Genomic DNA, 14,882 nt, shown 5'->3' with positions numbered 1-14,882 from the left:
TTAGCCACTAAATAAGCCATAAAGTGAAAGGGTTACTTAACCATCTAATTCTCCTTCTGCTCACACAGATTTTTGTCCAGTAGGACTTTTTAGGTATGAACATGCCTTGAATCCACTGTAGAATTCAAACACCGCAAATTATTGTGCCTCTTGCATTATTGAAGAGAGAGAGAGAAGAAGAAGAAGAAGAAGAAGAAGAAGAAGAAGAAGAAGAAGAAGAAGAAGAAGAAGAAGAAGAAGAGGAAGAAGAAGAAAAGATGAAGTTGGTGGCATTGGTTTCATGGTTGCTGCTACTGCTACTGCTATCTTCTTCCCAAAATGGGATTTTTCATATTAGGTTATGTCAAGGCAGCAGCCAGGCTGAGCACCTTCTCAACCTCATCATGTCTGGATCAACACAGCATTCTGCAGAAGAGTGGCCTGAGCTTGAACACGCTACTGCACGCGCCATTTCTTCTTCTTCTTTTTCAGCAAATATTGAAGAAGCTCAAGAAGGATCAATGGAGGCTGACAAGATTGATGCCTTGCCGGGACAACCTACAGGAGTGAAGTTTAACCAGTATTCGGGCTATGTAACCGTGGACCGAAAGGCCGGAAGATCTCTGTTTTATTACTTCGCGGAATCACCCCACAATTCTTCTACCAATCCTCTGGTCTTGTGGCTCACCGGAGGTACCTTTTCTCCAAACTCCTTTGTTTAAGGTTTAAGGTTTAAGGTTTGTTTGTTCTCGCAGAAATTAAGGTTGATTGTGTGTTGTGATTTGTTGAGAAATGCAGGGCCAGGATGCTCATCTCTTGGACAGGGAGCACTGGATGAGCTTGGACCTTTCAGAGTTAACAGCGATGGAAAAACGTTATTTGAAAACGATTACTCGTGGAACAAAGGTATGCAATATCAGTTTCGATCATACTATGCTAACTTTGATAAATTTTAGGTTAATGGACTGAACTGACAAAATTTGATTAACCCTTCTTAATAAAAAAAAAAAATTCGATTCAGCTAATGGTTAATGATTTTTTAGAATTTCAGTTGTTAGAAACTTCAGTTAACCAAAATTTTAAATATATATAAATAAATAAATATATATATAATCTAATATATAAATTCCCAATGTTGTAATGGTATTGTTTTTGTATATTTTCTTAAGAATTTATTATTATATGTATTATTTTAATTAGATTTATTATTATAGATATAGATATTATTTTTAAGATTTAAAATTTTAGTTTTAAAAAATTCGGTTAATCGATTAACTTAATAAAACTCCGGTTCAGTTAATTTAATAATACAAAGTTCGGTTCAGTTAACGGTTAATGTTTTAAAAACTTCTGTTAAAATGGTTCGGTTAACCAACACCCCTACAACTGCATAAAACATATACTTCTTTCAAACTATAACTATATATGGAGACTGATAAGGTTTACCATACAGTGGCAAATATGTTGTTCCTGGAATCACCGGCCGGAGTGGGATTTTCCTATTCCAACACCAGCTCCAACTACAACACTACAGGTGACAAGAGTTCAGCCAAGGATGCATATACCTTTCTGATCAACTGGTTGGAGAGATTTCCTCACTACAAAAACAGGGATTTTTATATAACGGGAGAGAGCTATGGTGGCCATTTTGTTCCTCAGCTAGCTTACACCATTCTAGCTCACAACAATAAATCAAATAGACAATTCATCAACCTCAAAGGCATTGCTGTGAGTAAATTATATTATTAAAAGTTAAAAACTCAGATGATTGATTATGTTGTCTTGTTTTGTGAAACATATATAATCACGTCCTTTGCAGATTGGGAATCCTTTACTGGATATGGGTATAACCGTAAAATCAATCTATGAGTATCTATGGACCCATGCTTTGATATCAGATGAAACCTTTTCAGTAATTTCCAAGGAGTGTGACTACATTCATCGCAACTCTTCAGCCACCTGCATAATTTACCAAGCCAAAGCAATTATCGAGATGGGACTTGTTAACATGCAAAGCATTTACAGTAATTACTGCTTTAATGATGTCCCAAAACCACAACATCATCGTATGGTGAGTGTGTGTTTATTCAACTCTAATTTACTCCCCAGTCCCCACTGCACTTTGCTTATCATCAGGTCAGCTAACACAATGAACTGAACTTGATCTATAAAGGAATATGATCCTTGCTCAGGCGGTTATGTCATGGCTTACCTCAACCGAGAGGAGGTGCAGAAGGCCCTCCATGCCACCAGAGCTTTTTGGATGGTTTGCAGGTACTCTCCACTCTGCATCACTATTATTGTATGTTTCAAATCACTTTAAATTCAAGAATGACAATGATGGAAAATAAAATGGGACAAAATAAGTGATGGAAAAACAATCAATCTGCAGTCCAAAAGTTGGATCGAGTAATTGGAAGAACTCAGCAATAACAACCTTGCCCATAATCAAGCAGCTCATTGCAAAGAAGTTAAAAGTATGGATATACAGGTAATAAGTCCATATAAAAGCATAAAGCAATCTCCTATCCTCTTGATTCTTTACTTTACTGCATCAATAAAAACCTCCACATGAAATGATGAATTTCCTAAAAGTAACAAATTTTTAAAAACTGCAGTGGTGACGTAGATGCATTAGTTTCAGTAACATCAACCAGGTATGCAATAAAAGCCATGAAACTTCCTGTCGAGGTTGCTTGGCGGGCGTGGCATTCTGATGGCACCAAGGTAATAAACATTTAAGCTGTCAAGTTTCCAGCATATTTTACCAGGAAAAGAATGCTACCGCTAAAGCTTATTTTGTGAATGTAACTTTGTCCTGGATACTGGATGATTGGCAGGATGTGGGAGGGTACGTGGAAGCGTACAAGGGATTGACACTGGTTACAATAAGAGGAGCTGGGCATTCAGCTCCTAGCTACCAACCAGAACGTGCATTGACTATGATTTCATCCTTCCTTCATGGGAAACTTCCCCCTGCCTTCAGGTAAACCAAGATTACATCAAAACAAAATAGCTGTTCTGTCCCTAGTGTGTGGTGCAATTACATGATATTCATATTTTGTGATGATTTCAAAGCACATTTATGCAAACTTGTATATTCACAAACAAGGGACCATACCTTTATTGATGCAGCAAGAAGGAAGCTAAGCTGAAAGTGATACTTCCATTTTGTTTTTGCAGCTAGGTGTGATAGAAACGAAAACAAACTCGTGGCAACTGCGACCTACTGATTTCCATAGTGGCAACTGTTCAGCCACATGCTAATAAATATTACCTCTATATCAAGAAGATGCTGAGAAAAAGCTGTATGTAGTTAAACAGCCCTACAAATGCACCAAACCCATCTCCTTTCTATTTTCTATCAACATTCTTGAATTCACAGATCATTGTTCTGTATGGAGAGTGAACTGCAGATGCAACAAACCAAGTTTCCAGCATTTCTGAGACTCATTTCATCAAACATTAATGCCTAAAACAAAACAGAAGCCAGGTTTTTAACCATGATACAAACAAACCTAGGAGCAAATAAATGCTATGACAGTTTTGAACTGATGTCCTTTTCTTCACACTGTATGCACCGCCATCAGGTTACAACTTACAATTATGCTGTCATCTGTCTCTGTGTTGGATTGTTGGCATCTATAAATACAATTTTCTCCGTAAAAGCATAAAGCATTCATGGGGGGGCTATTAATGCTGACTTGCACCACTAATATTGGAATGGACACCTACTCTTTTCTCACATTAGCATATAGTTGCATTATATCATTATACATATGACAAGGATATGAAATGGTGCATCTCCATTACACCAATACAACTTATCAATGGTAAGATAACTTCCACGCTGTGAGCACATCAAAATGTAGAAAGAATATGATATAGAATTGAGAGGCTAAAATATCAGCTACAAGAAGGCAACCGATGCCAAATAGGTGGACGACGCGAACATGATTTTTCGAAAGATAAAGAAGGAACTATCCTAAAGTTTAACTGAATACAGATCTAAACATTCAATTGTACATGGTCAAGCCTGCGATATCTCAGTTAGAACTCGACAGAACCACGTGGGATATCTGCACTCACGCAGCAGAATGACCTGCTGAAACATATATATACAGCTGAAGATATCCTGAAAAAACATAATTCCAGCCAATGCTTTTATTGCCTCGTCGGCAAACTCCCTGCCAGATTAACATCTGCAGCACATAACAATGTAACATTTGTTTATCAGCTTAATGGAAAAGAGTGCTCTTTACAGTAGCCATGCAAGACTCTATACAATTGCTCATATTTTTGCAGTTATACAGAGTTTTGAAGTCCCATTTCAAGCATTATCTAAAAACAAATGTTATATCTCAGATTCTTGGTCAACCTTCTGATTCCCAAATGAAGGTGTAGGTCTTTCTAATTGCATAATTGAGAGGTATCAAAATTGCACACTTGCATATTTGTCTTTGAAATTGAATGAGTTCAGGGACAATAAATTACCTAGGAACACAGAAGATACAACATTTAATTTTTATACACCCTACATTTTCTCAAGGACTCCCAAGGCCTCAAGAATGCTATCAACCCACCTGGAAAAGAATAGAAAATAGAATTAAGAAGTTTTTGATTAATAGGTGGATATTGAATAGCTTGCTTTCACCCTTAGGGGAAAGTTCCGCTGCCTGCTATACAGACAATACAGTTCAGAGAATATCCTAAAGCATGACAAAGACTTCCCAGAAAAAAAAAAAAAAAAAAAAAAAAAAAAAAAAAAAAAAAAAAAAAGAAAGAAGAAGATTACCCATCAAGACCAGGATTTTCCGGATGATATACATTCCTCAGTCCTAGTCTTTTAGCTGCCAAAGCAGTTGTTTCACCGATGCATGCTATTGCATTGCCCCACTCTTCCAATGCTGGAACAAGATTAGCCCATGCACTGTTCCATTATGAAAACATAAATATTCAGCAAAATGGAGGATTGTGAAAGGAAAATGAAGAGAAAAAAGGAGTCACTGAAGCCATTCGTCAAGAAAATAGCACACAAGTAGAACAAAGAGAAGAATCTTCTTGCTCTGACCAAAACAAGGGGTCACAAGTCACAATTACATAATGAAACATCAGCATAACATGCATCTGAAAGAGAGTTCTGATGAGATTCTCAGCATTAGCTGCAAGTTTGTAATGGAAGTGAGTGACCTACCGAATGGCAGAAGGTGATGCTACTGCAACAACAGGAGCACATAGTGCTATTTTAAGAAGTGCCTCATCAACATGTTGGATGGGTGCCTACAAGGAACTGAGGGAGATTAGAAGGAACCAGATGCAATTTGGTTAGCTTGTTTGTCCTTTTTCATAAGTCACTTAGCATGAGTAAACTGTAATACGGGGAAGATAATTGTACAAAAACAAACACTGTTAAAGCACTGAACAATATGGAATTCACAGCATCAATCATGAAAAACAAATAAGGAATAATAGCTTACCGTAGTGTATGTATTCAACCGAGTAACCTCAAATCCACGCTTTGAAAGGCCTTCCTCTGGAAAAATTTATCGAACACTGATTTTAAACTATGTAAAATTTAATTGTCAAACACAACTTACAAGCTCTGTTCTCAACAGAAGAAGCGCCATTAGTCACCCCTTCAACTGCTGCATAGAAACAGCAGCAGCAGAGTGGCCCTCAGCAAACAACCACAAATTTCCACATACTTGGATCACTTATTTCTTTTCTTTTATTTCTACATTAATAAGAACAAGATATAATCCTGCTCTCTGATATCTTGGTATGTCCATCCTCATTACTAATAACTCTCTCATTCTTTTTCTTCTCTTTCTTTTTCTATAAGTCTTATTAATAACAACTTTCAATAATATAATTCAGAAAGAGTAGAGCAAAAGAGTAGAAGATGACATTGAGAGGAAAAACAAGAAACTATCTAGTATTTTACATACCAATCTCACCACTGGCTTTTGCTGAAGCAGGATATAGAACAGTACATCTTTTGTTCTCTTGCTTAGGAAGCTCTAAAGCTAAAACCTTGCCAGTTGCTGAAAAATGAAAAAAAGAATTGCAATTTTAGTGCCAATCAGCAAAATATTTAACAGGACAAAATCATACTCTTCAATTTTTAGTTTTAGCAGTCAATTTCACAATATATACTTGATGGGACTGCAGTGTGTTCTTAGATAATGTTTAAAGGGGATTTTTTAAAGGGACCTTATTGCCTACCTTTGGATGGTGCAAAGGCAACATCAAGATACCGCTTTGATGACTGAGTAACTTCATCAAATATGCTAGCTGTACCAGCCCCAACAACAGCAATTCTGACATTTGGGGTTCCAGCAACCCTATATGAAGATTTGGAATAAGTCCTTCTAGAGACTTCAGAAAAAAGGAAAGTCACTTCACATAGTAAATATTTGAAAAATAAAATGACAGCAGCATCAAGAATGGACACAGTTTGAACGGCAGATTAACCCTGCCAATTATCAAGGTTTATATGAGGATGATACTAGCAACATTCCTCCTACTTTGACGATGTAGATACTGTAATCGTTGCTTTTAATTAATGAGAAATGAAGCCCAGGGCAAAAACTTTTATCATGAAATGGCATGATATTTCCTTTGAAGAAAAAATTGACTAACTGTCATGTCCATCAAATTTCTGTAATTTTTCATCTTTCTAAGAACACGTTATAGAACTATTTGTGATAACACCTCTATTCTTATGGAATTATCAAAAGGATAAATATAGTGTTTTCAGCCAGAAATTTAGGGTTATTCAGCATTAGATGGAAAAGCACTTGAACCGAGCTTAAACATATATTATATCAAAGAGCTAGGCCTTACTTCCAAGCATCAAGAAAAACCAGACCAGCCTCTGGTGAAGTTATGACAATCCAGTCAAAGGTGTTTTCTGCTGGCACAAGAAATACGAGAAAAGCACATTAGCATGACAGAACAACAACAAAAATAGTGTCTGGAAGGAATTAGATTCAGATAGGGGAGAAAACTTCTATCTGAAAGATGGGTAATTAACTTTGCAATCAACGTAGACTCATTTTGAGATATGAGGATCTCAGTGCAATAGAGGAACTTGGCGAAAACTGGTAAAATAATTAGGCATAGATAAGCTTATAAGTCAAGTCCGTGCAAATTTTAAGATCAAACTGTTAATCTGCTTTGGGGTAAGTAAGATAACAATATTGATGATAAAGGCTGCTAAATGTAAAAACTTGTTATATGCAAATGTACAATAAAATCATCTGAATATAGAACATAAAATTTAAAATTATAAATCTAGAAACCACCATATAAAAAAAGATATTTATACATTTTTTAAGGACTACAAGCTTGGTCTTAAAATTCTAAAAATGAAGGGAACCAGCAAAACAACAAAGCCATTTGTAGAAGCAAAAATTTAAAAAAATAAATAAATAAAAAATCAGGATTTACTGCGAACAGGTGGATGTAAAGACTGATATATATGAGGTAAACACTCTCATTAAAAGGAGAGAAAAATAAAATAAGTATAATGTCAAACCAGAAAATGAAAGGAATCTCTTAGAGAAAAGACAACAAAAACTTACGACTCAACACCGAAGGAAGCCTATCCAAATCAGGTAGGTGCGTGTGTTGTATGAGAGGAAGCTCAAGACAACCAATCCCATGTATTGCCTGTACAAGATGATGACAGGTGTCATTTAAGCCCAATTCATTATCAATGCCATGTAGATCAAGGGGCTAAGCTTGCATTTCTGTTTGAAATGAGCTAGATGCATGCTAGTCAAGGGGAGCGCCCGGAAGTTTGAAAACCCAGTCACAGCTAGCTTCTTTTGTGGCTTATGAAAAGAATAAATTTTCTAGTCTCATTTTTCCTCTTTACATGTAAATTGAACTGGGATTGCACCTTAATCCTCCACATTTATGTGAATATATAAAAAAATTGAAAATCAAATCATATTGCCGACAAACTTCTTGACAATATCACAGTGCCACTATTACACAGCTTATGCTCAAAACTAACTTTTACTTTAATGTAATTCTAAACATAAAATACACTAAAAGAAAAAGGACAAGTACAAATAAAGTGAGGAGTATTTAATATATCAATGAGCTCCACCAGATCAATGTTAGGTTCATGAGTACTTTTTAGCTGAAGAGCCATCTAAAAGAAGAAAAAAGTCTAAACGACCAACAAATTTCATTCTATTCTTCAGCGGAACAAATAAATATGTATACTCCTAAATGAAATAGATGTAGCCGTATCTTATAGTTTTTACACATTTTATTATTCGCCAGTTGTTTTACATTTGATCTGTCCAAACTCCAAGGTCAAGGGTGCAAACTAACAACAGTGTAACAGCTTCACTTGTTCAGGCATTTGATCAAATACCTAATGTGATACTCCATCTCTACACAACTCAGTAAACGGCAAGTGAAGCACACAGTAAATTCCATCTCCAAATGAAAACAAAAGAGTCATTGACTTAATCAATCACTGAACAAGTGTAGATTCACCAACGCCACAACATTTTCCGAATTAAAACGCCAAAATATACCGCTAAACAGAAAATGTGAATCCTCTTATCAATACACGGAGAAGGAGAGACAGAGAGTGTATGTGTTACCAAAGCCTTGATGAGTTTGCCGTTCTTGCCGCGTTCTCTGGTGACGACAACTGCCGGCTGCTTGGAAGATGAAGCCGAGGAGACTAAAGGATCAGAAGATTCAATTCTAACGCAGCGAGGAGAGATTTTGCTCCGGTGGACTTGCAGACGAGTGGTAGAGGGACGTGAGGGAGGAGGAAGAGGAGAGAGAAAGGAGAGCGAAAGCTGAGGCATGACGACGGTAACGTGTTGCGCGGTTGCCGGTTGGATCGCCCAAAACGGCCACCTGTTGTTAATCTAACCGCACTTCAATAATTAATCTTAAAATAATACGGAATGAAAATAATGGCTTGGAAAATTTTTTTAAAAAAATACTTGTACTTTTAACGAATCAGGCATTTATCTCCAATCCCACGTGTCAGATAAGCAATGGAGAAAATGACGCGTAGCATCACAATAAACTGCCACAATAACTAATGATTGTTTGCTTCTTTTAGAGGGCAAAAATAAGCATTTATATTCAATATATTATAAATCTTAGAGCATCTACCTCTCAAAAAAAAAAAAAAATAAATAAATCTTAGACCATCCTTAGAGCATCCACATTAGTTTGGGAGAATTGGGGGATAATGTAAGAGTGATTAGGATAGAGAATGTGGAAAGGGGAGAAAAAAAAAATCAAAAAACCAAAATCAAAAAATCAAAAACGAAAAAAAAATTAAAAAAACAAAAGAGTCAGGCGCGCCTGACTCGCCCTCGGGCGCGTGCTTTGCACGCGCCCATGTGGGCTGGCTGCTGTGCGCGAAACACGCACAGCAGCCCATGCTTTGTTTTTTATCTTTTTCTTCTTTTTCTTCTTTTCTCTGCCATTATTTCGAAATTTGCAGATGAATTCTCCCCAGATGAATTCTCCCCTACATTAGCTATAAACTTGAAGTGGGAGAATTAATGCTGCAATCTCCCCATATTATCTACTGATGTAGATGCTCTTATCAGTTGGAGATATTAGGGGAAGAATGTAAGAGTGAGTAGGAAAGAGAATAATGTGGGAAGGAATGGAAAAAGAAAATCAAAACTGATTTTATAAAAAAAAAAATAAGCATGTCATTTCTCTATTGGTTCTCTCCCCTCCATCATTAATTCTTTTTCTTGGACAGAGTAATATCTCAACATTTGCAGATGCTCCCCATCCCTTCTCTCTCTTGATTCTCTTTCTGCCACTATGACATTTTGACCTCAAAAGTAGTGAATTCTCCCCCATTTCTCCTCTGATGTAGATGCTCTTAGGGTGTGTTTGGTTCGCACATAGGAATCGGAATCGAAATGGGTATCAAATACTTGGTAATGGTAATGGGTTTTGGTGAAAGTATTTAACATGTTTGGTAGTAGTGTGGAATAGGAATGGTTACTAATATTAGTGGTTAAGAATGAATAAGGGAATAAAACCCTTAGGGGTCGTTTGGTTCACGGAATGTCAGATTACCTTAGGGAATGTTAGATTGCTGGGAATGTTAGATTACTGGGAATCTTAGATTCCTGTGTTTGGTTAAAATTGGGGTATGTAATATAATCATGTTTGGTTTAGGGTTATCTTTTATACACACTATAATATCTCTAACATAACCAAGGTTATCTTACATAACCTAAGAAATTGAAGGGAATCACATTCCCTTCAAAATCCTATGTGGAGGGAATGTGACATTCCTTGGGAATGTTAGATTCCCTCAGATAATATGAACCAAACATAGAAATCTGAGCTATGGAATGTCACATTCCCTTGGTTATGTTATATAACCTGAACCAAACGCCCCCTTATTGTATTTGGGTATGGGTTTTTCAATTGATGGGGCATTCGAGACCCATAGTAGTGTTCTAAAAACCTATTAACCAAACAACAACAATCACTTTCATATCCATTCCTATGGGCAAAACCCACCAACCAAACACACCCTTACTATTTTTAATTTGTAGATTTTGATTCATTCAGTAATAGACTTGTTAAAATTAAAATTCACTATTATTCCCTAGAAAGCCTAAGTAATCAAAATTAATAATAAAATTTAACATTTTGTCTCTTCTATCTTAAATTGTATTTTTAACTTCATAACTCAATAATAAAAATGTAATTGATAAAGTAAGTTAGCGAAACTGGCCCATAAATAACAGTTGACAAGCGTAGAATTTATCAAATCATCCTCTCTCAACGAGTAAATTATAATATAAACATTAAAAGTTTTATTTAATTTACTGAAATTTCATTTTTAATATATATTTTTTAAAATTAATTTTTAATATAAAAAATAAACACTTAATATATTAAAAATAAACTTTTAATATATTAAAAATAAATTTTATATTAGTAATATGTATTATAAAATAAATCATAATTCATGATATAATGATTGCTCTTCATGCTAACAGTCTTGGCAAGCCGGCCCACCGTACCGAATGTGGAAATGAAAATAAATTGAAATTTATACTCCACAATACTACGAAATGATGTGCGCCCTTTGATGAAGCAGTAGGGCGCCTAACTGCCTGTCTCTCCAAGGTCAAGCAAAGTGAGACAATCAACTTTCCTAACTTATAGAGTTAAAAAAAAAAAAAAAAAAAAAAAAAAAAAAAAAAAAAAAAAAAAACCTTTAATATATGATCATCTAATGTTTGTGTGAAGTTTCATGTAAAAAGACAATATATATCTATCTATCTATTATATATATACTAATAAGAATCAATAAAATTAAATTTATAATGAAAATTAAAAAATGTCTGTTTAATTATTTAGAACAAGACTCAATATTTTAATTATGTTTTTACGTTATTGGGAATAATTTGGGTCATTATGGTGTTATTATTTTTGTTTGTATTCATATAATGGTACAATTGTACATTACTATATCAATATTGTAATATTATTTTTTTTATCGGACAAAATTGTTTTTACATCATTGTCAGACATACGCGACCTAATTATAAAATTGTTGTTCAAAAATACACTTACACCTGGACTCTAAACGGTAGGACTATTGTCCAAAGAATTGACAATATTGATATCACACTGGCTCCAATTGAACAAGTTTACACATCATTCTCAAAACTTTATTGAAAACTTCTAAATAAATTTGGAAGTTAATTTTTACTATATCATTATAACAATATCTACCATAACAATATATTTTGAATTACTTATTATCATCCTCGACACCAATTATAGCAATTGTCATTGACAAATTCCTAAAACAATCTGTCACCAATTGAAAAAAAAAATATATCAATGACTTCATTGTTGTGCATGAAAAGTAAATACCACACTCTATTATTCTTATCAAATTAAATAAACTAGTAGATACAACCAAAAATAATACATATGGACATCTTTAATTTAAAATTAGATGTATATAATGTCTTTATTCAAAAAATTTTAAAAGAGATATAATTTTATTAGTTATATTATCTTTATTTTTTACAAGACAAATATTCATTACCTTCAAATTCATTATTTAATTATATTTACTACATTGTTCATTGTTCTTTTTACACTATCTTGTAATTAAATATCAAATTTATGATACAAAATATGTTATACATTTACTACCAAATATTTTATTAATAGCATGGGAAAAACAGTTTGAATACAATCATATTAACTATTTGGGGAGAATTTGTTGACATAGAGGGCATTCAAATAATCCAAGAAATTGAAGTGAAATATTACCCCATAATATCTCTGGATTACACAGTTGTTCACTTTAAAAGTAAATAATTTAAAATGTATTAATTTTTACTACCTTATCTAATTTTATTGATTAAAAAATTAAAAATTTATCTTTTTAAAAGAACTCATTCGACAATAATGGTTGAACCAAAAGTATGTCAAATAGAACACCTAAAAGACTTGTATGTTTTTTATATTGATAATAATATGTAAATAGTAATTAGATAATTATCTTACATAGCTATATTTAAAATTCATTATTAAAAATGCTAATGTAGGACAAGAACATCTTGATACACATACGCATGGAAAAGATGTCGAAACTACAATAATGCTACAATCAATCTTGCAAATTCAGAAAATAAAAAAATTTCAAAAATAGCCACCATTACAACATTCATTGATCTGGTATGTAAAATGCTTATTATGCATTCTTTAAATATATTACAACTAATATAAATTTACAATTCATCTCATTTTCTATACTAAACCTATTTGATTAAAGGCAAAATCAACATCAACCTTGACAACAAAAACGCTTAGTATTCGAACTAGATGCAGAGTCATTGTTGTTACTATCAAGTAAACAAATTATAAAACTAGAACAAGAAGTATTACTCATGAACTTTCTACAAATATAATAAATATTAATATTTTGTTCAATACTTTCACATGAGAATACACGACACACATATCACAACACATGAAACATGTAGAAGAAAAAAATCGCTGCCAAATATCAACATACGCTTGCAAAACAAAGAGTTCACATTCGCGCCATGCGCGTGAAAAACTAGTAGAATTCGACATTCTAGATAATGTAATATTGTTCTGAATATTTTGGGAAAGTAGTTGCTGCCGGGCTTGAGATTGATTGGTTACCATAAGAACAGAAAGTTGCTGCACTTGGTTATTAGCTTGGGGTTGCATTGGATGTGAACCTACAGAAAGGCATCAAGAGACATGTCCAGAGATATGAGTCTGAGGCCTCAGGCTCATAGCAATTTTAATAGTGAAACAAACACAGCAGCCATAAAACAAAGCAACCCTACTTTAGAACCCAGTAAGATATAAAAATTTATAGTCCTAAAAGAACAACCGGAAATAGGAAACAAGAATCTCTCTACAAGAGTTGTCATAGTAAAATACTAAAATAACATATGCAAGAATAGTAATCTTCTCTACCCAACAGTTAAGCATGAGTAACCAATACCACTTCCATTAGAACAATTAATTTGGTCACAAATTAAATGAACAAGAAATCCTGATATATTACCTGTTCCTTAGGGATTTTGACTGCTATTGGCAACATTAGCCTGCAGAGGATTAGCCATGGGATTTTGTGATTTTGTCTCCATAGATAACATCTTCAAGGTTATCTTCCGCAAATAATCTGACTGCAAGAGAAATTATGTTGATCATGATGGTTAAAAGTCATGCCATTGTATAAACATTTTGACGGCTACATAAATAATTGAGTAGATAAAGGCTATGACTTTAAAATGACAAACATTATGCATACCTGATCTGTTGCAGCAGTATAAATTTTTTCCTCAAACCTCACTGCAATTTTCTTAAGTTCCTGTAGTCCCTCGACTCCAGAGAAGGGAAGATGTCTCTTTAAAGTCTCCATTCTATAGCCATCATATTTCATATATCAGTTATGACAAAAGTTGATAAAGATACCATCCACCGTTACAAGAGAACTACATCTAAAATCCATCACAAAGAGATCAATATTGATTATATATTACCCAGCCCTGCCCCACCTAGAATGAAGAAAAGAATTCTTCTTGTGAGCATAGCTTCTCAGATATGATAGTACAAGAAACAAATATTGAAGTTTTGGGGCTCTTCCAAATAAGCATAGAATAATTTTATAGTGTATATGATTGCCAAAAACAAACTCAATAAATATGGACTCCCTAAAGCCCAAACATGTAGTTTTCTGAAATAATATTTGGAACTTGTTGTGCCATGCCAATGTAAAATATGACTGTATACTTTTTTTGCGGCCTAAAAATCTTGAAATTACCAGATTAAACTTCCATCAGGCTTATATATATGTATATGTATATGTATGCAGCTTAAAAGTGAAATAAATCAATCCCCCAACTCTAGAATTTAGTATTTACTGCTAGCTCCATCAAACAGATAGCATTATGATACCAGTACCGACAGATAGCTTCCATTAAAATACTAAGAAGAAGCCTACGAATGGCGAGAACCAGCAAATTTAGGGTTTTCAAATATCCAAATTCTAGAATTGGCTTCCAATTCGCAAACGTATGACGGCCAAGTTTGCACAGAAATTTGATAAGAGTGCGCAAAATTTACATCTTGTGGACAACCCTCTGCCTGTGCTCCGGTTGAAATTGAGTCCGCCAATCGCCCGTCTCCATAGCTCCGGGAGCCGGTGCCGCCGCCGCAGCAATGGCGATGGGGTCACCACCCTGAGGCTCAGCCAGAGGTTGCGCCGCCCTCCAATTATTCCCGTCCATGCTATATCAACTTCCTTCTACAGCTTCAATTACAGCTGAACTGAACTGAACTGAACTGATAAATGAAAGCGAAAATTCCCA

At 34.5% G+C, this 14,882-nt stretch overlaps 3 protein-coding genes across 5 annotated transcripts; 1 reads left to right on the top strand and 2 right to left on the bottom strand.

Annotated features, from left to right (window-relative positions):
- LOC109149427 (putative serine carboxypeptidase-like 23) lies at window positions 1-3,419 on the top strand. Its single transcript, XM_019297193.1, has 10 exons — window positions 1-170; window positions 230-672; window positions 778-885; window positions 1,433-1,707; window positions 1,799-2,050; window positions 2,153-2,253; window positions 2,372-2,470; window positions 2,598-2,706; window positions 2,820-2,965; window positions 3,163-3,419. Exons 2-10 carry the CDS (start codon window positions 258-260, stop codon window positions 3,164-3,166), a joined length of 1,509 nt encoding a protein of 502 aa, XP_019152738.1. The 5' UTR covers window positions 1-170; window positions 230-257; the 3' UTR covers window positions 3,167-3,419.
- A 427-nt stretch (window positions 3,420-3,846) lies between these two features.
- On the bottom strand, window positions 3,847-8,925 carry LOC109149431 (uroporphyrinogen-III synthase, chloroplastic). Of its 3 annotated transcripts, none has more exons than XM_019297198.1 (10): window positions 8,607-8,925; window positions 7,566-7,653; window positions 6,826-6,895; window positions 6,205-6,323; window positions 5,928-6,023; window positions 5,457-5,512; window positions 5,177-5,259; window positions 4,775-4,912; window positions 4,474-4,562; window positions 3,847-4,181 (listed from the first exon to the last, which is right to left on the bottom strand). In XM_019297198.1, exons 1-9 carry the CDS (start codon window positions 8,817-8,819, stop codon window positions 4,514-4,516), a joined length of 912 nt encoding a protein of 303 aa, XP_019152743.1. In that variant the 5' UTR covers window positions 8,820-8,925; the 3' UTR covers window positions 3,847-4,181; window positions 4,474-4,513. The 3 variants fall into 3 exon arrangements, with proteins under 3 accessions (XP_019152743.1, XP_019152742.1, XP_019152744.1); XM_019297197.1 differs by having other exon boundaries at window positions 4,775-4,909; window positions 5,174-5,259; window positions 8,607-8,924; XM_019297199.1 differs by having other exon boundaries at window positions 4,775-4,909; window positions 5,174-5,259; window positions 6,826-6,892; window positions 8,607-8,923.
- Window positions 8,926-13,037: 4,112 nt separating this feature from the next.
- On the bottom strand, window positions 13,038-14,823 carry LOC109149433 (mediator of RNA polymerase II transcription subunit 15a-like). The gene is made up of 4 exons (XM_019297200.1): window positions 14,638-14,823; window positions 13,823-13,934; window positions 13,577-13,697; window positions 13,038-13,241 (listed from the first exon to the last, which is right to left on the bottom strand). The coding sequence occupies exons 1-3, from the start codon at window positions 14,799-14,801 to the stop codon at window positions 13,584-13,586; spliced, it is 390 nt and encodes a 129-aa protein (XP_019152745.1). The 5' UTR covers window positions 14,802-14,823; the 3' UTR covers window positions 13,038-13,241; window positions 13,577-13,583.
- Between the last annotated feature and the right edge of the window lie 59 nt (window positions 14,824-14,882).

This window comes from Ipomoea nil, unplaced genomic scaffold, assembly GCF_001879475.1.
Source record: "Ipomoea nil cultivar Tokyo-kokei standard unplaced genomic scaffold, Asagao_1.1 scaffold2159, whole genome shotgun sequence".
Lineage (NCBI taxonomy): Eukaryota > Viridiplantae > Streptophyta > Magnoliopsida > Solanales > Convolvulaceae > Ipomoea > Ipomoea nil.
Note: the sequence above shows the minus strand (reverse complement) of the source record. Positions and strands in the feature narration are given on the sequence as shown.